This window comes from Protopterus annectens, chromosome 9.part0, assembly GCF_019279795.1.
Source record: "Protopterus annectens isolate FY-2018-M chromosome 9.part0, PAN1.0, whole genome shotgun sequence".
Lineage (NCBI taxonomy): Eukaryota > Metazoa > Chordata > Ceratodontiformes > Protopteridae > Protopterus > Protopterus annectens.
Genome location: NC_056743.1, coordinates 1,234,830,470 through 1,234,853,652, shown reverse-complemented (window position 1 = coordinate 1,234,853,652; position 23,183 = coordinate 1,234,830,470). Strand labels below are relative to the sequence as shown.

Sequence of the window (23,183 nt, the reverse complement as noted above, 5' to 3'; positions counted from 1 at the left end):
TTTCCACTATTTATTTATATTTGTTTACCGGGTAAATGTCCGACTGGACAGAAAAGCATGTTTTCAGTGGAGACACTTGGGGAAAAGCTCCAGTACATACAACAAAGTTATACAGCATGAAAAAAAGATGGTTTCATATTCATACAATAACATCCTACTATAGGTTCTAAGGAATAAATGCATCATACACAGTAAGAAATAGGTTCTAAGGAGTAAATGCATCATAGTAAAAAATAGATACATAGTAACAAATACAATGCATGGATAGCATTTTTGATCCTTAAATACACACACTTTTTTTTTTTGTGGATCAAATGAATAAGGAGGTATCAACGTCAGGTGGGCAATGAGAACCATTTGAAAAAGCAGGAATATAGTATAGAAAAAGAGGTTAGTCTGAGGGTGAACAGGAGCAAGTCCAGTGGGTTATGAAATATTGTTTGTGCTTGAAATTGTTGTTGATGGCTAATATATGTTGGGGAAGGGAGGTCCAGTATTTAGAGATTTTGCTGTATAAGGAGTCACCATATGAGTTATGGGATTTGTTAACTTTGAGTAGTACCTTGTCAGCTGAACTGAGAGATTTCAGGTTTGTATATGGTTGGACAAGATCCCTTAGAGCTGGACAGTTATCTGGTTTATACATAACTGAGTGGGCAATTAATAGCGGATTTAGCATAAGTATGTTTGGAAGTTCTACCCAGTTAAGCTGATGGAGGGCAATACAGTGATGTGTTGTTTGAGGGTGGTTAGATGCAAACCTGGCAATCGTATTGTAGCAGGATTCAAGGTTTTCTGTTTTGTGAAAAACAAAACTGTGTAGTGGAGGAGTAAGACAAGACAGAGGAGAGACAATACTGAGAAAAAGTTTGCTAGAACAAAACTGTGTGGCAGATGAGCTAAAAAGGGCTAGGACAGACCCTAACAAATGGAGATTGAATTGGGAGACTTCCAGGAATTGATCCAGCTGTGGGAAGCACCTCAAGTAAATCTTTTCACCACCGCTCACAGCAATCAATTGACAAAATTTTGCTGCAGGATTCCATGCAGGAACACCTGGAAGACAGGAGCTTTTTCTTTTCCTTGGAGAACAGTGTTCCTGTATGCTTTTCCACCCTTTCCACTAATATCCAGGATCATTCTCAAGATTCAGAAGGACCCTCCATAGAGCAATTGTGGTGACTCCCTTCTGGCTGAGGAAGCAGTAGTTCTGTCTTCTTTTGAGAGTGGCTAGCTGCAGCTTTCACAAGCTTCCACACAGACTGGATCTACTCACTCAAGACAAAAGGGGTATTTGATGCATTCTAACCAGAGAAGAACTGCATTTAACTGCCTCAATGACAGAATCTTAGTATAGTACCTTTTAGGCACCTTTTTTCCTGAGGACATGTAGAAGGTATTAAAGAAGGCAAGAAAACCTGCTACTAGAAAATCATGTAATTACTTAATGGAAAAGGTTTTGTAGTTAGTGCCAAGAAAGTAAGAAGTATCCATTCATGTCTAGTGTTTCTGTGGTTGCACATTATTTGTGAGAGTTACTATCCTCAGTCTTCTCTTACTCCACCAAAGTTTGCTTGCCATCCATTTCAACATGTCTTCCCATAGAACCCCCCCACCTTCAATGCAATTTAATGTGAAATTGTTTTTAAAAGGGGTGTTGCATACCTAGCTGCTTTGAAAGCAGGTGGCTTCTCCTTGGGATCTCACTTTTTTCCCAAACTCTAGAAACTAAAAATGCAGCCTAAGGGCAGGACATTGTTTGCCACTGCAAGTGTTCCTTCACTGTTTGAAGTCACGCTTCTCCTAAGGTATAAAACTGCTTTCTTTGTCTTCACCTGAATAAGAAATTTGACAACAGCAGTGATCCTTACGATGGACATTACACAGTTTTAAGAGTATAATAACTGCTGTTAGTGTTAAAACTACAAGATAACTGTTGGCACTGTAAGCTCTCATTCACTTCCCCCTTTATTCCCCATTATGTCTGTTAGTAAAAAAATCCTCATTTGTCTTTCAATTCTGGAGAAAACGGTTAGGGGGGTCCCCTTGCTTCCTGTCAGACTTTTGCCTCATGATGTTCCAGGAGAAGACTTAAGGGTTTATTTTTTTCCTTTGGGGGGGGGGGTCACCGTCTGTCTCAAGTGTCTCCCAGTTTATTGGGAAATTTTGGACAGGAATTCTTCCATACTTTACTGGGCCTTGACCAGTTTTTCTGAGAGCATTTAGCAGTCCTCTTTGATTTTTCTGGAGTCTGACAAAGCTAAACTCAGTTTGACTGGTTTAAAACTCTGGAGCACACTTGTCATTGGTTTCTTTAAAAAAATAAATAAATAAAAATAGAAGAGGGTGCTGGCTGCTCTCCCTTTTTCTGCCAAGCTTTGCATTGAGATACTTGAAATGGGGATGGGTCCAGTTTCTGCTCTAGGATCTCTGAAAACTGTGGAAGTTGGGCTAGAAAGGGCAGACATTATCTCTAGGTAATTCCCATGGGTAAGGAATTATGCCAAAATTGTAGTCCTGCTGTTTGAACATCTACTGTTACATTGAATATGCTTGCATAAATGTACTGTCATCCCCCTACGCTTTCAATCAGTATTATTTTTTTATAGCTGGGGTGTGACTTAGTTATCATATGATGCTTTTTCAGCTGTAGCTTGTCCAATATACTTGATTGCCATTGTATGATTACTTAAGTGATTTGTTTGCCTTTTACAGATATCAGAAATTACTGATTTTCATGATGGTATTCTTATTGGTGCTGCACAGCAGGCTGGTGTCATCAGTGATTCAGCTCTGCCTTTTACACCCGAAGGATGCACTGAGATGAAGGCTGAAGATGTTACTAAACGAGAGAAATCATTCATTCCTCAGTCTACAGACTTACAGCTACAAGGTATTATTTATTTTTTTTATTTGACATTTAACCAGGTTAGTCCAGCTGAGATTTTGGCTCGTTTTCAGTGGAGACCTGGGGAGAAAAGCTGCACAGTGAGGTTTAAAAAAAAGCATAGAATTTACAAAAAAAACAATTAGCAACATATAATTTACATTCTAGAACATTATATTTGGATGCTGTTAAGTAGCACATATTAGCTTAGTTAATGCTAGACTAGGCCACTGTAGAATTTGTATAAGAAAAGAGAGAAGAATGTTGCAAAGGGGACAGAGTGGTTATAGCCAGAGAGACTGAGGGTTAAGAGGAGAGAATGAGATATACTGGGGAGTAGAGGGAAAGATAGATGTTATAGCTTAGGAAATAGCACGGAAAGGCAATAGTAGAAGATCAATGAATAGGGTGTGAGAAATGGAGTAGGGAAGGCTAAGGTAAAATAGTTTTAGGGGGATGGCTACAGTGGCAGGACCATTTCTTCATCAGGTGTTTTTTTTTGTGCTAGCTTGAAGTGTTTGGTATGTTTAAAGGCCCTAATTTCCAGGGGTAGTTGGTTCCAAGCCACAGTAGAGTTATAATTATAGCATAAACAGCCTGTTTTGGTATTAGGTTTGTAGATCTGTAGCAAGTCGTGGTCAGAGCTACGAAGTGTCCTGTTTGGAATATATTTAGTTATTATGGATGATAGGCTGGTGCAGAAAGTGGGTAGATAAAGGATTGAGTGAATAATCTGTAATTGATGTAGTAGAAGCAGATGGGGGAATTGTAGCCAGGTCAGTTGCTTGAGAGATGAGCAGTGGTGAGCCTTGTATGTGTGATTAGCTGTGAATCTAGCTACCTTATTATAGGTAATTTTGAGTTTTGTAATGAGTGAGGTGTTAAGGTTAATGAATAAGTGACTGCTGTGTAAGAGGGTGGGAAGAAGAAATGCATGGGAGTGTTATTCTGGCTGTGTTGGTTAGATATCTTTGATTCTGGTAGAGGAGACCAAATTTCTGGTGTTTTTTTTTTTTTAAGTATTGGTAATATGGAGATCAAATTTAAGTTGATCATCTATTGTAACTCTCAGCAGTTTAGTACTGGGTTTGGGTATGATGATGGTATTATTCATTAGCCTGGGGCGTAGTCTTTTTATTATTTTACATTTGTTGACTGGGAAAATCTGACTGGATGCAGGTCCATTTTTAGCAGAGGTCCTGGGAGAAAGCCTCCACAGTTAAATGCAAGCAACATTGTAAGGTATACAGAAGTTTTCAAATTGCCTAGAAAGTAGCAGACTTAACATTGACCAGTAACATTATTCAAGCTTAGTTCAGGTTAACATAGTACTAAACTTAACATAGATCAGTGTCAAGGCAAAAGAAGCTTCAGATTTAACATAGTTGTATAGACTGTACACACAATTTCAGTTTCAGGTTTAAGCATTACATAATGGTGAACATTGAGTAGAATAGAACAATGAACAAGCTGGCCAAGTATGTAAGTAAAGGGGTATAGTAACAGGGGAGAGAAAGTAGGTTGATTGGATACAGGTTGGGTATGAGAAGCAGGAAAGTGAAGTAGCTAAGTATGTAGTAAGAGTAGAGGTATAGAGTGAGTGTAGTAGTTAGTGGGTAGATAGCATAGTGATCTGGCAGTGATATATGAGTGTTAAACTAAGGGGGAGGTATTAGAGTTGGAACTGAGAGGAAGCTAGAAAGGCTGCATTCGTTGGAGATGAAGGTGAAGTTAGTGGGGAGGGGGAAGCAGGAGGGGGGAGGTGGGAAGGTCAGCCAGGTGGGGAACGTGCAAATTCATGAGTGCTTTAGGTGTTCTTTCAGGAGTCTCTTAAATGTGGCATTTGAGACTGCTGAGGTAATAGAGGTGGGTAGGGAGTTCCACATTTTGCATATGTAGTTAGGGAAGAGGGAGTCCCCTGCTTGTGGTTCTAATAGGTTAGTCAGAAATGGGGTTTTGTCTAGCAATAATCCGAGATTGTGGGCAAAGGATAGTTGATAGTTTAGGAGGTTAGGGAATTCAAGCCAGTCACATTGTTTTAGTGACTGACAGTGGTGGGCACAGTAGGGGGCACTGGTTGCAAATTTTGCAGTTTGATTGTAACAGGTGTTGAGTTTGGCAGTTTCGATTTTGGGTAAGTTGGTAAGAATGGGTGAGGCATATAATAGGGTAGAAAGGTGAGTCTGAGCAGTTGTTATCCTAGCAGGTAGTGTTAGGAAAGGTTTATTTTTATATAGACTGTTCATTTTTTGTGGATATTTTTAATTATTTGGTTTATATGCTGATCAAAGTTGAGGTTATCAGTGGTAACTCCTAACAATTTGGTGTGAGTGTCAGGGGAGATAATGCTGCCATCTCTGAAGACTATATTCAATGGGATGGGTGTGGTGGTAGATTTGTTGGATGTACAAGGCAATAGTTTGTTTTTTTGGGGGTTAGTATTAGGTGTTTAAGAAACCAGTTTTCAGTGGTATGGAAGGCATACTGTTTTATAGAGAGAAGTTTCTAAGGGTCATTGGCTGAACAGACAAGCGTAGAGTCATCAGCGTATTGTATAACTGCTGTATCTTAACGGTTGCTGTGGAGATTATTGCTGAAAATGGAGAATAGGAGGGGACCTAAAATGGAACCTAGTGGGACTCCTGTGGTGATGGGTAGCAGTGAGGATAGGTTATTGTCCCACCGTACTGCTTGTTGTCTTCCTTGTAGATGGTTCTGAAACCAAGTTAAGGCTTGGTTATTTAGTCCGTGGTCAGTCAGGGCTTGTAATAGTTTTAAGTTGTTTGACCATATCAAAGGCCTCGGATAGGTTCAGAAATATGTCAGAGGTTAGTTTGCCTGTGTTTGTTTTGGTTGATGAGGATTGTGAAGGAGAGTAGGGCAATGGTAGTGCTATGAGCTGGCCTAAATCCATGGTGGTAGGAGAGAGATGTTGGTTAAGTAGGTATGGCATAAGTTGGTGGTGAATGCATTTCTCAAGTATTTTGGCTAGTGGAGACCGAACGACTATGGGGCGATAGTTGGTGTGGTCAGTGGAGGTTCCCCCTTTATGGAGGACGATAATGTAGGTTTTCCAGATGGGTGGTGGTGAGGTTTCTGAGAAAGGTCTGTTTAGTAGGATGGATAAACAGAAAAGGCAAGTTCATTAGCAGCTACCTGAAGGAATTCAACAGGTAACCTATCAGCTGCTAGTGAGGTTGGTTTAAGTTTGGTTAGCAACCTTTTGACATCGTTGGTTGGGATGGGTTGAAATTGGAAGGTAGTTTTGGGGTTCATAGGTAGGTACTAGGCTATCAGCCCAAGGGCCTACGTAAGCCTAGCCAACAAGGTTCCCAGGCTTACGCCACCCAAGAAAGTTATTTTCTTGTGCCACTGTCAAGCAGAGACACAGACGTGAACCCCAGGGTGTATTTCTTATTTCCCATCCACTCATCAAGATCTCTCTTGAAGAGTGCTAATGAAGAACTTTGCTTGACATAGATGGGTAAATAGATTGTGCTGCAGTGGGACTTGAACCGGGAAAGCCTGCTCATTAGGTGGGGATGCCCTGCTCCACTACACTATTGCTGGTCTGTCTACAAATTCTGAGTAATTAGTGGTGGCGGTCGTAGGCTGTTTTTGAACACGGTTAGAAATAGTTTTAGTGAAGTATTTGTTAAATGTGTCTGGTGTATTTGTGATTGTTAGTGCAGGTAGCAGACTTAACATTGTTGGAGGGTCTGCCACTGTGGAGTAAGTTGTTTACTCCTACCCAGAATTTCTTGGGGTTGTTTTGATGCTTGTTTTGTAGCTCTAGGAAATGTTTCTTTTTATCTAGAACTGATTTTTTTGTGTCTTTTCTGAACTTTTGGAATTGTACCTTAGCTGCTGGGTTTTTGTGGCTCTCCAGGTATAACAGGCTTTGTTCCTTTCAGAAATTCTCTCTTTAGTCTCCCTGGTAAGCCAGGGGGCTGTTTTTGTTTTGAGTTTATTGGTATGAGCTGGAGCATGGGCATTTAGGATTTCTAGAAAGGCGTTATTGAAATGGTTTATGGCTTCTTCTAGGGGTAAAATTTTTAGTATGTTCCAATTATGGTGTTTTAGTTCGTTTCAATTTGTTGGGGTCAACGTTTTATGTGTTACGGGTTGTTAGTGATCTGGGGGTAGGGTTGGACTGGGTTTTGAATTTTAATAGGAAAGTGGGTTGATGGTCAGTGAGGGAGTCTGGGAGGATGCCTGTGTGTGGTATGAGGAGTTTGGTCCCTTTTATTAACAACCATTCTAGGAGGCTTTCTTTTATTTTTGGATTACCGAGTCTAGTGCTGCTAGTCTTATTCAAAAGATAGTTCCATTTGCATACTGTGCTTGGCTAATTTATTTAATGATGGGACATACTGAATGAAAACTTAAAACATTGTGTTTTGTGAGGAAAAACACACGTATTCTTTCAAATTATAGACTCTTGATTCAGTGTAGCTTGCAGAATTTCTACCTTAATATAGGGTGGTAGAATTTCTTTAGAGAATATTGGCCATATCTTCCTGTCCTCTTTCCTCTGCCTTCTAATTCCTTATCTCTGCCTCCATTCTCCCCTTTAATTTCAGCCTTCCTTTCTTCTAAATCATTTTTCCTTTTTTGTCTTTCTTTCATTCCCCCTTACTTAATTATTAATCCCGTAGTTTTAGTCCAAAACTTTACTGATCTTATTTTTTTCTGTGTGGTGTACGTACTGTTTTCTTATTCATTTGTAGTATTGTCTGTATGTTTTGGTTTATAGATTGCATTTCACTGAGTTTTAATGTTTGAAAGTTTGTATTTGGTTTACATAGTGTAATTTATTCACGTATGTTGCCGGTTTTGCTGACACACAACTATATCTGTCTTATGCACTGCTGATCAAGCCATACAACATTTGCTATTACCAGAGCTTACTGTGCTATTACTTGGTCTAATTATTTTTTTTATTAGTTACTGTAGGCTGTGGAAGGACTGCATCTGTAAGTGTGGCTATTGCTATGCTTCCATATCACTTGCTTTGTTTATTCCACTTTGCTTGAATGATGCATCCTTTATTCACATTGCCGTTTTGTGCAGTTCATCTTTCTGGGGCTGCTGAAAATGTGCCTTCCCCAGTGAAACATCGCAGTTAAAATTGCGTGTATAACAAATAGAAAATATAAGGTCGCTACCTGGCTAAACTACATGGAGCTAGGATTTGATTTCAGAGTTGACCTTTGGAATATGTTTGCAAAGGTTGATAAAGGAGGCTTACTGGAGTTGCTGAGAAGATGGACACATTTCAGTCAAGACAGCAATGCTCAAAATAGCACAATACAAACTTAGCACCTGAAAAAGTCTGCAGAATGTACTCCGTTTTTGTATAGCAAGTGTATATGTGCAAGGATGGTAATAATGGTGTTACTGGTATTTTATGTATGCCAAGTGAGGGTTAATCAAGAGAGAGTTCAATTGGAAGACACAGAATGAAGTAAAAAGGGTGGGGTAGGCGAACCAAGAAAGACTTAAGATGGGGCTAGCATAAATCTGTTATGGGTAGGGAAAGAAAGTTCCACACCTTTATCTGGGGGATTGTGATTTATAGTTGATAGATGCTGTGAGATGAGATATGCAGCAGGGGTATTTGGAGTGAAGATGTTAAGAAAAAGTAAACATTTTAACAGTAGTTAGTGGGACAGTATATTTGGGATGGGAGAAGGTTGTACCAGAATTTCAGCTATAAACATTGGAAATTGTCATTTGTTGGGAATTCATTTTAAAGAAGATAGTTGGGCATGTTGTTGAAGACTTGAGGAAGGTGAGGGTTCTGAAGCAGAACTGTGATAGGGCTACTAACAGATGCTAAATTTAGGAAGTCACAGAGTAGGGCATGACTTTTCCACAGATGAAGACTGGCATGTTGGTGTTAAGTACAAAGTACATTTAAGTTTTTGTCGGTATCTCAGAAAAAATTCTTATAATTTAGATACAGTGAAATTTATATTTTTTATTTGTTCTGTATACTGCATTTCCTAGTACTTTGTAAATCTGCATGACTATGCAACATTTTTCCACTTGGTCTCCCATCCGTCTCACTTGTCACGTGATCTATGTTACTCATATAGATGGCAAAAGGTTTCTCCTTGATGGGAATAAGATTTTCCACATTACAGTTAGAAGTGCAAAATATACTTCAGAGAGGGTTTCTGAATAAATCATAACATTTAGAATTAAACCACTGGACTTTTCCCCATCAGGACCAATGTTTGTTTCACTCCTGTGGTGGTACTTGTTTACATGGCATGAAACGCCCGTACAGTATCATTGTTGAACCACGTTCTCTTCAGTTCTCACCTTCTGAGTATCACTGGCTTCTCAGTTCATGCTAGAAAATGTTTTACTTTGTAGTGACTTGAGCACACTAGTGAGAATGTATTTTTGGAGGATAACTGAGTTTACTTTGTCAATGGACTGACAGAATTTGCACCTTTTGAAGTAAAGTTATGCCTTTTTCCAACAGATTAAAGCGCAAGTATGCTTGTGATAAATTGCTCTAAAAATATGACCACGCACAGTTCATTTTGTTTGGGACCTTACCACATAGTTGAAATGTGATAGTTTTGGTTAAATGTAGTAAAAGTGCCTTGTAAATAGTAGTTTAACTTCTTATCTAGCAGAAAAAATATAAAAGAGAGGTAGTCTGAAAGAAAATAAGGTAGTAAACTTAAAGGTCACTCTGCCTGTGTGTGTTTGTATGCTAATGACAGTGAGAAAGAACATCACAAGGAGGAAAAAACTCACAGATTTTTAAAAAGTCAGAAAAAGAGAAACCTTTAAAGGTAATCATGGATTTGATAGGAAACTTAACTCCTCTACAAGCTTCTGGAGTAGAGTTCTTCGGTGGTTAGGAAAGAAAACAAAGGATCAAAGGATGGTCACTAGGGTACTTAGAGCAGCCACTAAAACTGTTCAGTCTGTAAAAACAGAACCCTAGGAACTTCATTGGTACCTACTAGAAATATTCTTAAGGTAATAATCTCCAGACCAGTAACATGTGACTATTTAAAAGCCAAACTCTTAAAATATAAAAGTTGTCTTCAGCTCCTTAGCCTACTTATAACATTCCCACCAGTAGAAGGAAAAAAGAAAAAAAAAGCTCCTCTTTCATGCTTTCTGAGAAGGAAGAATTAAATACATGCCAACTGTAACCAAAAGCCTCATGTTTATATTTTTATGCTAATTGTCTGCTTTTTATCATCAGCTCCCTGGTACATCTCATCACTCAGGTATTCTTTAATCATTGGGTCAGGTAACACCCCCCCCCCCCACACACACACACAATTCAAAGAGGTCACCAGCTTCCATCTGTCAGTATGTGATAAGATGGAAGATTTTAAGAGGAGGTGGAGGGGTGTTCAGTCATGTGCAGCATCATTCTCTTACACTATTAAGACTTTTGTTAAGAGTAACCCCATTGACATACTGGATGGCATCCTTGAGTGGGTATGCAGTATTTACTGCAAGGGAGTTCTATGTAGTTGGCCTACTCCCACCTCCCTTGTACTACAATTCAGTGCTTCTTTTTTAATGTTCCAGCTTCACTGCTGGAGTTATGACACTCTGTGTATACCCAGCATGCCTTCACACCCTTCTCTTGCCCTGTTCCAGAGAGAGGGGCAAGCAAGCATTAACTTATCATTCCTTTATTTGCCCCCATTGTCTATTCCAACACCCATGCAACTAACCAAACCATAGTCATCTGGGTCATATGACTTCATCCCGCTGTACCACACAGCAGAACATTCAGTGTCATGCTTACAGAACTGTCCTCCACATTGTTAGAAGCATTTCTAAAGATGCTGTATTTACACCAGCAAGGAAACTAAGTTTTAAGAATGCATGGCTTGTGATTGTCATGTTACATAACCTTTTCTGTGTAAAATTAGCCTCTGAAAGTATGAAATATACTTGGTTACTTGGTTAAAGTGCATCTTGTGACTTTATCCTTTAATCTGTATCTGAACATATAGTCATCCTGGTCTATATCCAGTTCACAGCACTAAAACTGTAGAGTAGATGGTTTGTACTTGCCATGGTACATCAACCTTCATAAATGGCACTGTGAAGGAAGTAAGTTTGAATTGTGTGTGTGTGTGTGGGGGGGGGGTTACTTGACCAAATGATTAAAGAAGACCTGGATGATGAGATGTACCAGGACTTCTAGGACATATAAGATGAAACACACTTTTATATATGCATCTCCTGATTCTTGGCCTAGGAATTTCGATAATGACCTTCAAATACATTGTACAACCATGAATTACTGTTATAATGGAATAGTTTCATTATGTAATTATGTAAATATTTTCCTGCTTTCATTATGTAATTATGAAAAATTTCTCTGGATTGTATTTCTCTATTGTATTTTCCAGTGTATTGTTTGTCTTATGTCTACTGTATGGAGCTTTTCTCCCCTGGCCACCGCTGAAAATGTACATATATCCAGTCAAACCTTCCCGGTTAACAAATGTAAAAGAAAAGGGAAATAACTGTAGTTCGTTGAAATAGTCACGCAGTTATGTCCTTAAATCTGTACAAGGTTACAGTCTTCTGTTTCTTAAACCATTTTGCATAAGTAAATCAGTCCTCCTCCATCTAGAATCGTGTTCCAGCAGCCAGGCTAGATCATACATTATAAGCATAGTTTATTTATTTTTTATTTCAGTTTTTGATGACTGGGGAGGTCCAATGGGCTCAGGAGCCTGTTTTCAGTGGAGGCCCGGGGAGAAAAGCTCTGCATTACATAGTAAACATTGAAATTTAAAAGATTAAAGTTATGATTCAAATATGCAGATACATTAAGATAAACATTAAAATTCATATTAAGGATGCAGGTACATTATAGATCAGAGATGTGAACTGGTACATTAGTTACTTAGCACTTGAGTCATATGTTATGAATTTTACCATGGTTAACGTAGAATATGAGTCTTGTTATGGCAGTTTTGGCAGAACAAGTACAAATGATAGGGAGGGGAGAAAAGGGAGAGCAAACTATTTACAATATTTACATTATGTACGCAAGAGAACACTGAAGAATGAGTCCTATTGAGGGGAGTTAAGTGGTTAGGAAATAGGAGTAGTAAGGAAACTAAAAGTTTAGAGTAGAGAGAGAAGAAGGCTAGGTGGGGAAAGTTTATCTCTGCTCTCAGTAAAAATCTTTATTTGGACTGTAAAATCAAAATACTAGTTTAACGTAAGTGATTTATCATTTTTCTGTGATTTTTGGCTTTCCCTACAACACCCATAAATGTATTGATGAACAAAGCAAGAGTTTATGGCTTTTATTACAGATTTTTTTTTGGACAGTGGTCAGACATCACTGTGATCTCACCATCCAATGAAGGCAGAGTTGTGGTGATGTCCTTCATGTCACTGTTGCAGTATCTAGCTATAAACTGTGTACCCACACATAAAAAACAGTACCCATATTTATGGATTCATGATAAATTAAGTGTTTTAGGAGTTTGGATTGAAAGTCCGTGGTGGTGGTGGTGCGGTAGCATTGTCGCCTCACAGTAAGATGCTGTCCGGTTCAATTCTCAGCTAGAGCGTCTTCTGCGTGGAGACATGCGTGAGTGGGTGTACCTTTTTTTTGAAGGTTGTGCGTCAGGGCTGGCAACCCGGTACATAAAAATCAACTGCCAATCATTAGCGGACCGGAGTTCCGCTGTGGTGACCCCTAACCAGGAAAAGCCGAAAGACACATTCAGGAGTATGGATTGAAAAGGATCTGGCAATGGCAGCTAAGGATATGCGGAAAGAGACTAAACAAAAGATACAAAAAAATGAGGAATTGAAAGCTCTTGCCTATGGATATGAGTATCAAGATACAACCAGTACAAATATTTGTAGTCCATTTAGTTTTATACACAGGTCAGACACATTTTTATCAACCAAAGGAGAAGTTATGGATAGTAATTAATAGAGAGTTCATAGGTGTTTACTAGGCTAACAATCACAAGGGCCTATTTAAGCCTAGCCATGCATCCCAAATCTGACAAGTTCTGATACCCTTGATAAGTGTAAGCATGGGCCTGGGAGATGAACCATTTACAGGTTACCTGTTTCCATCAGAGACATAGGTGCCAGTTGAAAGATTTTATTTGCTAGGGGAATGAAGGCTAGAGTCAAGTGAGGTAAGTTGATTCTCCCAGTAGAACAAGGAAGTTTAAGATTACCTGATTTGAAGGGATATTTTGTAACTACACAGTTAAAGCTTTTATACATAATACAAAACAGAAAGCTATAGTGGCGATGAAGGTGGGTAGTTCACAAAACAAGGAAAGCAAGGGATTTTGGATGCAGATCCTTAAGGAGAATAACAGCATTATATTTTAATAAAGTAGTCAAACAGAAGTATACTAAGAACTAAAACACAGGAATGGAGATGGAAGACTCTGCCATTAGAGATGATTGCAGTTAGAGGTAAAAAGAATAGGCAAGAGGAACTGGAATTTACTTGAGGAAGCTGGCATAGGAACCAAGGTATTTGGATCAAATGATTAGAGAGGGTAGGGTAATAGATTGGGAAGAGGCCAAGAAGGGATTTGGACTGTATACCATGCATTGACAAGCCTTCCCTGTCAGGCATTGATAGCAGCGTACACCCAAGGAGAAAGGGGTAGGGGAATCCTAAATGAAAGACCTGCATTAGATGAGTTTTTAATTGAATCTAGAACATAAGCTGCTGTTAAAGGGGATAATTGATAGGTCATATAAAATATTGTATGATAATCAATCAGATGAGGTCAGAAAAGATTGTGAACAATAGAAGGACATATGTGTGGTTCCAAATATGCAACAAAATCTAGAAAATTTAGAATTTTTGACCGGAAATGTCTGCATAGATACTTTTATACCCCAAGGAGATTCAAAATAATTTTTCTTCCAGTCGATTGCAAATTTTGGAGATGTAATTGGGAAGAAAGAGGTACCTAGGATCATATATTTTTGGAATGTAATGAGGTGGCATACTTTAGAAATTTCCTACAGAGTAATCTGTCAGGAATATTGAATGAGCAAATGAGTGTAACCAAGGAAATTATTTTTTTGAGCTGGAATACTGGATTTGAATTGCCTAGGCATAATACAGCCTTGCTAAGTTTAATTGTGGTGGCTGCCAAAAAATTACTAGAAAATGGAAATAAAATTCTAAACCTAAACCAGCTGTACTTGGAGTGAAGACTGTAACAGGGATGAAAGAACAGGAAGTGGGTTCCTTAGAAAGGGCAGGAGTAAATAAAATAGAAAAAAATGGAAACTGTGGGAACAGTGCATGCAGAAAATGTTTTGGTGGCAAAACAAGATTTAACAGATGGCAGGAATTGAACAGTATGTGTAATGTTGCTTTAATTCGTGTGATGTTGCTTTGATTATACATCACATATTTTTATATATCACGTTTGTAATTGTAAACTTAATATGGTTTTAGTTTTATATAAATGTAAGTTTGCCTGTGTCACAAGTGATGATTTAATAAAGGTGTTTAAAAACAGTGCAATAACTTTATTGCTAAAGGCCACTTTCAGTGATTAGGCAGTGTTGGCCTTTTCTCTACTGCTTTGTGACCATGGAGTTGGTGCGTGTGCGTGTATTTTATGCATACATGTATATATAGGGGGAAAAGGACAAACTTCCAAATGATGGCTGACTGCTTCCTTTCCCCTGGAAAATTGTCCCAGGGAAAGGAAGCAGTCAGCCAACATTCGGAAGTTTGCCCTTTTCTCCACTGTAGTGTGCGCTCTGAGTTGGTATAATTAGTTAGGGGGTGTTGCGGGTGAAGCCACCCTACGTATGTAAATTCATAGTGTTTCCATGTGGCTTCTTACCATTGTTGGGCATCTGCTTCCTCTTTGGATCATATGAAGGACATAATGGAGCTCTCAATATGCATCTGAAGTTGCTGTGAAACTGCTATTGAGCAGTATTCTGCCATCTACAAGAATGATGACAAAATACAAATAAAAGATAACTGACTTCCAGTTATAGTCTCGGGTAAAGATGTCATTCTAAGGGTAGCAAATATATCTGCTTGGGAAGCTTTGATTGACAATCCTTGACAATCCTAGCTGCTTTGCAAAGGATTTCCTACACCTCTCTCCTTGTAGTTTTGAAATTATATATATATATATATATATATATATATATATATATATATATATATATTTTGGCCAGGACTTTATCTTCCTTCATAGTGTCTGTTTTAGGCAAGGTCTGTCTCCTCAAGTTATCCATATAGCCAGTCAAAATTAAAACTACATAATGGTACGTGTTAGGAGCCTAAACAGTTGCACTCCTTGCAGACATTCCTAACTCTTGAAAATGTAGATGCCTGTGTAGTTACTGAAACATTTTCAGAACAGCAGTAGCACCGCCACAATGCATAGTTGCAATTCTTACTAATCTTTTAGGCCCAAAGCGAAAAATGATGGTGGTACTGAAGGGGGGGGGGGGGTGTCTTTATTCCTAAGAAACCATCTCACCAGATTCAGGCATCTAGGCAGCAAGACATTTCCCTGTAGTACATTTGGTTGGGGACACATAGCTGAAGGGACATTCAGCTGCAGAGAAATGTGGCTGTTGTGAATTTTCTGTGGGCAAAAAGAAGCGCACACTGTCTTGCCCACAGCTTTAATAACCAACTGTATGAGGGGAAAAGTAGTAATGAGTGTTGTGCTTAGTGTACAGCACATGCTTACATAACCAGTATGTAGAAGCGTGCTACAGCATGCTATAATCCTGAATGCAGTGTAGTAACATTTATGTTCCAGTATGCATTTTAGGTAATGTTCCCTAGAAACTGTAAAGGGGTAGTGTTCCACACATGCCAGTTATAAAGGCACTGCATTTTTACTGCCACTGACATGCCCACTGGCCAGCCTGCTACTGATGCCTGCCATACTGGCTGCTGTCTCATGTTGCCTTGGGGGACATTACTTTCCCCTTGTGAATTTGGTTAAGGTTGTGGGCATAACATGGCATTTTTCTCTTTGCACACAGGGTATTCACAACAGTCATATTTCTCTGCAGCCTAATGTTACTTGCGCCATGTGTCCTCAACCAAATGTACCACAGGGAAAATGTCTCTGCCTAGGTGCCTGAACCCCATCTCACCACTAGACTCATAAGCCAGGACAACAACCTTGAGCTACTCCATATCCTTTTCAGGGTAAATGGAATTCATTACTACAGTAATATCCAACTACTGTACCCCCCTCCATGTCACCTGTAGCCTATGAGGTATATCTAAACAAAATTGCATCTCTCCCTATCAGACATGGCAGCATTCTCTTGGGAGACTTCAGCTATCCATCCATTAACTAGGAAAACTACACTGCCTCAAATAAATACCCACGATTCTTGAATTTCATTAATGCTAGCCAGGCCCGTTGGTTCAAGTCCCAAGTATGGGATCAAAAATATTGCACCTGATTCTCACCAATATAGCCACCATGTGCTCAGCATGTCACTGGTCATATCTGATCATTGTACTGGAACATTCCACTGTTAGGGTAAAATCTGACTTGGCTCAAAAGGCTTCTGTCTTTAGCGACTACTCTAAGATAAACCTGATGCAGTTAACTCATGACCTGGTGAAAATGTAAACACCCTTCTCACGTCGACCTTATCTCGTGCTGCCACATTTGCTCACCTTAAAGCTTGCATCAATGGATCTGTATATGTAAGACATAAATCGCCAAATTCGGGAATAAACCCCTATGGTAGAGGTATCAAACCATGTAAAAGAGAGAAACTCATGGCTCATAAAAACAAATTTAATACATCATCATCTAGAAATGAGCTTGAAAAAATCAACAGAGAACTCAAAAACAAAATCAAACCCTCCAAAAGTAAGAGATGAGAATTGCCAAATCTGCTAAGGACAATCACAAAGCCTTTTTTCAAGTCTGTCAGAAACTACAGAGGTAATGGATAGCAGTGCTCAGAGCTAATACATAACACCACTTATGTGTTCCCTGTGGACAAATTTATTTCCTATCCCTTCAGCATTCTCTTTTCAAAAAGAGTAGTTACCAGCAGTGTCCACCAGGAATTCGTTTTGCTCACCATTTTTCTTTGGGATTTACTTCTCTGATGTTGGGGCTGACATCAAGGGCCCTGTGGATTACTGAGTTTGTAGATGACCACAAACTGGGAGCTGTCATTAACTCTCCATCTGATATTCATATCCTTTAAGAAGTACTAACTTGCACCAATAAGTGATGCTTGGACCATGGTCTAAAAATAAATGGCAAAAGATGTAGCAATGACCTTTGGCAAAACAGGGCAGCCGTGTACCTAATAATATTGTTGACACCATTTTGAAAGTTGACTGCATCACTAGGGACCTGGGCACTTTCATTGAAAAAGAGCTGTCATACCTAACCAGACTAATCACCAGAGATATTTCTTCCAGATCTAAGATAGATGATATCCCCCTCATTCCTCCCTCATCAAGCCATTAATAGAGTATAGTGATGGCTTTGATATGTACTTGTCTACACATATGAGCCAGCTTGAGAAACCACAGCATTTTGTCTGTAAAAAAAAAAAAAAAAAAATCAAAGGTATGCCTTCCTTGAGCTGTCCAGACATCCCTTTCTTTTCTGTTTCTTTCAGACTCTTGAGAAGTGACCTCTAGCCATCAAAGTATCTAGTCCTATGCTGCTTCTTGCACATTTGCAAAATGTGTAACACCCAAAACACTCAAGCAAAAAATTGCAACTTCCACCAAAACATAAATGGGACCAGCTGGTGTGATAACTATATATTTATCCTACTACTGAATCCCTCTTTTACAGAGTAAACCCTCTCTTAGATATAAAGCATAGTAGGTCCCTGACCATTTTTATGAGCAACCTGGATGAATAGATGGACAGTTTTAGAAGCTGGGAATTGGGATCAGTTTGTCAAGTGCTGTTTTCATTGAAAATGCAGCTTATTGGAACCGTCTCCTGCAGGAGGAGGCGGCAAACGTTTTTGCAGGGGAGCTGCATCTGCAGTCCCCTCTTAAGTATATCAGCAGTGGGTAAAAAGGTAATTTAGTTCTGTTTTTTTTTTCTTTTCATTTATAGCTTTTTTAACAATATATCTTTTTTTACCATATGGCTTTCATTTGCTACATTTTTGTTCTATTGCCATGGTTGACTTTGTAGTACTTTTTCTAAATTTTGTCTCAGTTTCTCTTTACGTCATCCTATTTCATATCTGTATTAGAGCTTCTTATGGTTTCTTTTAATTCTTCTATCTTTTTAGCATCTTTGTTCAACACGATTTTTAGGTTGCCAATTGTTAAATTTGTTTTGTTTCCCAATTCTTTCCAGATATTTTTCTTTAGTTATAAATGTGAATTGTTTTGTACTTTCCTTTTTTTTGTTTGTATGCCCTCTAAGTCCTTCTGCTTGTATTGATATTTTACAGTATTACTGGAGACAGTATATGATAAATCTTGATATCTTTTGATAGTGTTACTTTTACCACATCTGTCTTTCTGAGACTTTATCTGTTCCTCTTCTGTATTTTTCTAACAGTGATACTACTACTTAGTTGCTTTTCAGTTTTCTCTGTTTGATGCTTCCGTGGTGGCATTCTTCATGCTCCCTTTCCTTTGTTACTCTGCATTTTTGAGGTAACACTATCTGTTAGTGCTGTGCACAGTAGTGTATTCTGTCTGTTTGTGTTATATCACATGGATTTTTCTTAATAGTCCCATTTACTGTGATCATCTGTTTTACCAGTCTTCTAACATTTGGGTCTTTTTCATTTTTTGTAATCTATTTCATTTTTCTTAACATATATGTCTGTCTATTTTAAATCAGGCAGGTCTTCCCTTAGATCATTTTCTTTGAGTCTAGACGAAGAGTACCTTTGCTGTCTGTTTCATGCTCTTTCCCATATTATGCAGTTTTAACTGAACATCTGAAGTAGGAACTTCATTTGTCAGCAACCTTTGGGTATCGGATCCGAGCCGGCAACTTATTTCACAGCTAATAGATCCAAGCTCCTAGCCCTTCCCCTTACCCATAACCCCCTGCTAACCCTGACTGACCCCAGATCTAGTTTGCCGCGCTTAAACTCAGCAGCTAGGTTATGAGCTCCTGCTCAGATAAGTGATTTTGATTACTTATTTCTTATAAATCTCCTTAAAGTGTGTGTGGTTAGGTTCCTTAGTATTAAAACCCCTATATTTAATTATTTTTTGTGGTAATTTGTGTTCTCCTCCCCTCCCTTCGCTGGTTCGTAGTGTGTGAGTGTGTTCTTGTCAGTTGGGGCCTTACGTGTGAGTGAGTGTTTTTTTTTTGTAGTCAAAAAAAAAAAAAAATGTCTGAGGCCCCAAAGTTGTTTTTTCCAAGTGCACCGAGTGTGGCCATAAGCTCTCACCGGCGGATGGCCACACTCTGTGTGTCCGGTGCCTTGGGGTTGAACACCTATCTTCTGGTTGCGCGATTTGCACTGCGTTCAACCCCAGGACACTGAAGGACCGGAGGTCGAAGCTGATCCTGGCGGGACTTTTGCCCCCGGATTCGGCTTCGGCCTCCGGTACTTCTGTGGCCTCCTCCCAGGCCTTGGTGGCGGCCACTCCTGCCTCTCTCCCCCCAGCCGGGACTCAAACTCCCGCTTCTGTGCCGGAGGAGGGGGAGGCCAGGAAGGAAAAGAAGAGGGAGAAGCACCACAAGTGGAGGGCCGAGGCCTCCGAGTCTGCCCCTCCAGCTAAGCGGGCTTCTCCCTCTAGGTCTTCCAGGTCTAGGTCTCCTCCTTCTCGGACACGGTCTCCATGCTTTCAACCGGGTCCCGAGGAGGGGGAGACCCGATCTCTGTTGAGGTCATCGAGGCGGCACTCCCAGCCTGCCTCGGTGGCCTCGTCGAGATCAACAACGCAGCCTGTCGGAAGCCGATTTGGACCGTGTGATGAGAAGGTTCATCCAGGCCCAAATGCAGATGGGAGTGCTCTTGCCTCCCCCCCCCCTCCGGGGGGAAGCTCAACACCCTTTTTTGCCCCGATAGCTCCTTCTCCGACCCGCTTCCTGGGTTCGGAGCGTTCAGAGCCGGGCAACGTCGGAGCCGGGGTCAGGTCAGCGCCGACAGTATCTGGTACTTAGGCGCCGACTCTCCCCTCGAGCTTGCCGGATCCATCCTTGTCGGATCCGAGCTCTCGGAGCCACGCTCTGAGCTTCGGATCCAGGGGGGTTTAGTGTGCCTTCGTCTCCGTCCAGGTCGGAGCACACTGGTTTCTCAGATCCGTTGGTCTCGGCGCTGGCTCCAATCCGCCCTTCGGATCTGGGCGAGGGTCGAGACTCTGATCCCACTGAGAGCGGCTCTCCCTCAGCATTCAAGGTGGTGGAGAGGGCATTGTTGAGGGCATCTAGGCCCCCGCTCCCTGCTACGGCTCCATCCCGCACTCCCTCTCGTTTGGATCAGGCTTCCGTCACTCTGCCTCAGGGACAGCCTGCTTTGCCGTCTCAGGTCGTTCCACTGGAACAGGACATTGCTGGTGAGTCCTCCTCGGACAGCCCCCCCGAGGATGTTCCTCACAAGCGGAAGTGTAAGAGGAGGCACGTGGACTCCCCCGAGTCCTTAACAGAAGATACGGATTTGGATGATGGGGAAGGCTCCCCAAGATCACCCCCCGAGATTGTCTCCTTCAGAGACATCATGGAAATGCTCTAGGATCGGGAGGGAGGTGGTCTGCCCCCAAGGCTTCCTCTGGCAAATCCATGTTCCTGGAGACGTTCGAAGCAGGCCCGTCTACCTCTTGGGTGTCCCCTCCGGCCGACCCCCTGGTGGACCTAATTACCACCAGGCCGTGGAAGGAGCCGGACACTGTGGAGCCAGTTCCCAAATGCCCCGATAGGATTCTGAGCCCCCCTTCGGAGAAGTCCCACTGGAGCAAGGGTCCTCCCGTAGATGCCATTTTGGTGGCAGCAGCCACCAAGAGGGAATTAGCTCAGGAGAGCCCCTCTGTGCATCCACCGAGCAAGGAGTGCCGCTCGATGGATCACCTAGGGAAGCGGGTCTTTAGTTCAGCGACCTTCTCAGTAAGGTCCCTGAACTACATGGCACATGTCATTAGGATGCAGCGAGACCTTATCAAAGAGTACGCTGCTTCTCCCCCGGAGTCCATGTCGGCGGAAGACAAGCAGTTGTATTCCACTCGCATGGCCACTCTAAGATCAATATCTAATTCCTCTATGCGGCTTTTATCCCATGCCACTGAGGGAGCCGCTAGAGCCAGCGGAGCAGGCCTAGTCATGAGACGTCAGGCCTGGCTCCGACACTGTGACTTCGCAGAACCCTTCAAGGCATCATTTGCGAATGCCCCTTTTGATGGTTCTGCCTTATTTGGCAAGACCATTCACAAGACTTTCGTCCAGAGCAAAAAGGACAGGAAGACGCTGTCTGCCATCGGAGTCCACTTCTCTGCTCCCCAGAGGTCCTTCTCCAAGAAACAAAAGGGACAGAAGAAGATGTGGTTCCGGAAATCACAGCATTCCCAACCTGCTCTGGACAACCAGTCCTTCCGTGGCAGAGGAGGACAGGGAGGATGCCGCCCTAGAGGCAGAGGGGGCCCGAAAAATTTTGGGTTCAGAAAATCCTTCTATGATCGGCCCACGCAGCAACCCTGAGGGGTGGCCCGACTGCTGCACTCTGGAGGCAGTTGGGGGGCGTTTCTCGAGGCACCTGGCAAATTAGGAGTCCATCACAACGGATCGCTGGGTGCTTCGCATCATATCCAGAGGTTAACACATTCCCCTGTATGACGTCCCCAAAATCAGAAACCTCCCCGATGTATCACCCGATCAGAGGGAGGTAGCAGCTACAGAGATTCGGCAGCTCCTAGAAAAAAGAGCCATCCAACCCGTCCCCCCAGGCCAGTTCGGATTAGGGTTTTACTCCAGGTTCTTTTTGGTGCCAAAAAAGACGGGGGACTTGAGACCAATCCTCGACCTTTCTTCTTTGAACCTGTTAGTAACCAAACAAAAATTCCGGATGGTCACCCTTCAATCCATCCTCCCCCTTCTGCGGGAGAACGACTGGATGTGCTCAATAGACCTCAAGGATGCGTACTACCACATTCGGATGGACAGACGATCCAGGAGGTTTCTCCGCTTCCGGCTGGGAGCCAGTCACTACCAGTTCAGGGTCCTTCCCTTTGGTCTCACCACAGCCCCCAGGGTGTTTACCAAAGTATTAGCGGTGATAGCGGCCCACCTGAGACTCCAGAGCATACAGGTTTTTCCATACCTGGACGACTGGCTCCTGACCGCCCCAACAAGGCATATACTCTGCTCAGCCAGGGACTACTTCCTTCGACTTGCCCCCTGGCTGGGCATCACTATCAACATGGACAAGTCCTCTCTTGCACCGACCCAGGTGATAGAGTTCATAGGAGCTAAAGTAGACAAGAGGTACCTTTTAGCATTCCTGACTGCAGAATGACTACAAAGCCTGAGGCTCCATGTGCGGGCCATCCTCCAATTAGAAGCTCCACCAGCGGAGTTGGTCCTGAGGGCTCTAGGCTCCATGGTGGCAGCAGTCACTCTTCTGCTGTTGGCTCGTCTCAACATGAGGATCCTGCAGTGGACCTTTCAAGTCCAGTGGTCCTTTCTACACCACCCCCTAAGCCATCCTATTCCCCTCAACAGGGCTTGCAGGAGGGCTCTCTTGTGGTGGCTCCACTCCCCGGACCTCCATATGGGACGTCCCTTCTCCATGCCTCTCCCCCTCGCCACGGTGACCACGGACGCCTCTCGCCTTGGGTGGGGGGGGCATTGCTCAGGCAGGATGGTCCAAGGCACGTGGAACAACACAGAGACCTCTTTGCATATCAATGTTCTGGAGATGAGGGCGGTGCTCTTGGCGTTGCAGGCACTTCACAACCTTCTTCCTGTAGGAACTATTGCGATACAGACGGACAACATGTCAGTTGTCTGGTACATCAACAAACAGGGGGGAACCAGGTCCTATCCTCTCTGTCGAGAGGCCATGAGAGTGTGGGAATAGGCGATCTCCACCAACCGCTTTCTTATTGCAACGCACATTCCGGGACGGTCCAACATACTAGCGGACAGACTCAGCCGCACCATCCTTTCACCTTACAAGTGGTCTCTCAATCCCCAGGTAGTGAAGCGGATTTTTGCCATGTGGGGGCAACCCTGTTGTGATATCTCGACTCTCCCTCAAATACAAAATGCAACAGCTACTTCGCTCTTAATTCCCCCCTTCGGGGAAACCCCGAGAGATGCTCTGGTGCATGCTT

At 41.9% G+C, this 23,183-nt stretch overlaps 1 protein-coding gene across 1 annotated transcript in view; it reads left to right on the top strand.

The window, feature by feature from the left end:
* Window positions 1-23,183, top strand: part of LOC122810645 (MLX-interacting protein-like) — a 1,455,256-nt gene that overhangs the window by 1,354,235 nt on the left and 77,838 nt on the right. The window contains exon 11 of the mRNA XM_044082218.1: window positions 2,716-2,893. Within this exon, the coding sequence (XP_043938153.1) occupies window positions 2,716-2,893 (178 nt within the window). The remainder of the gene's footprint in view (window positions 1-2,715; window positions 2,894-23,183) is intronic.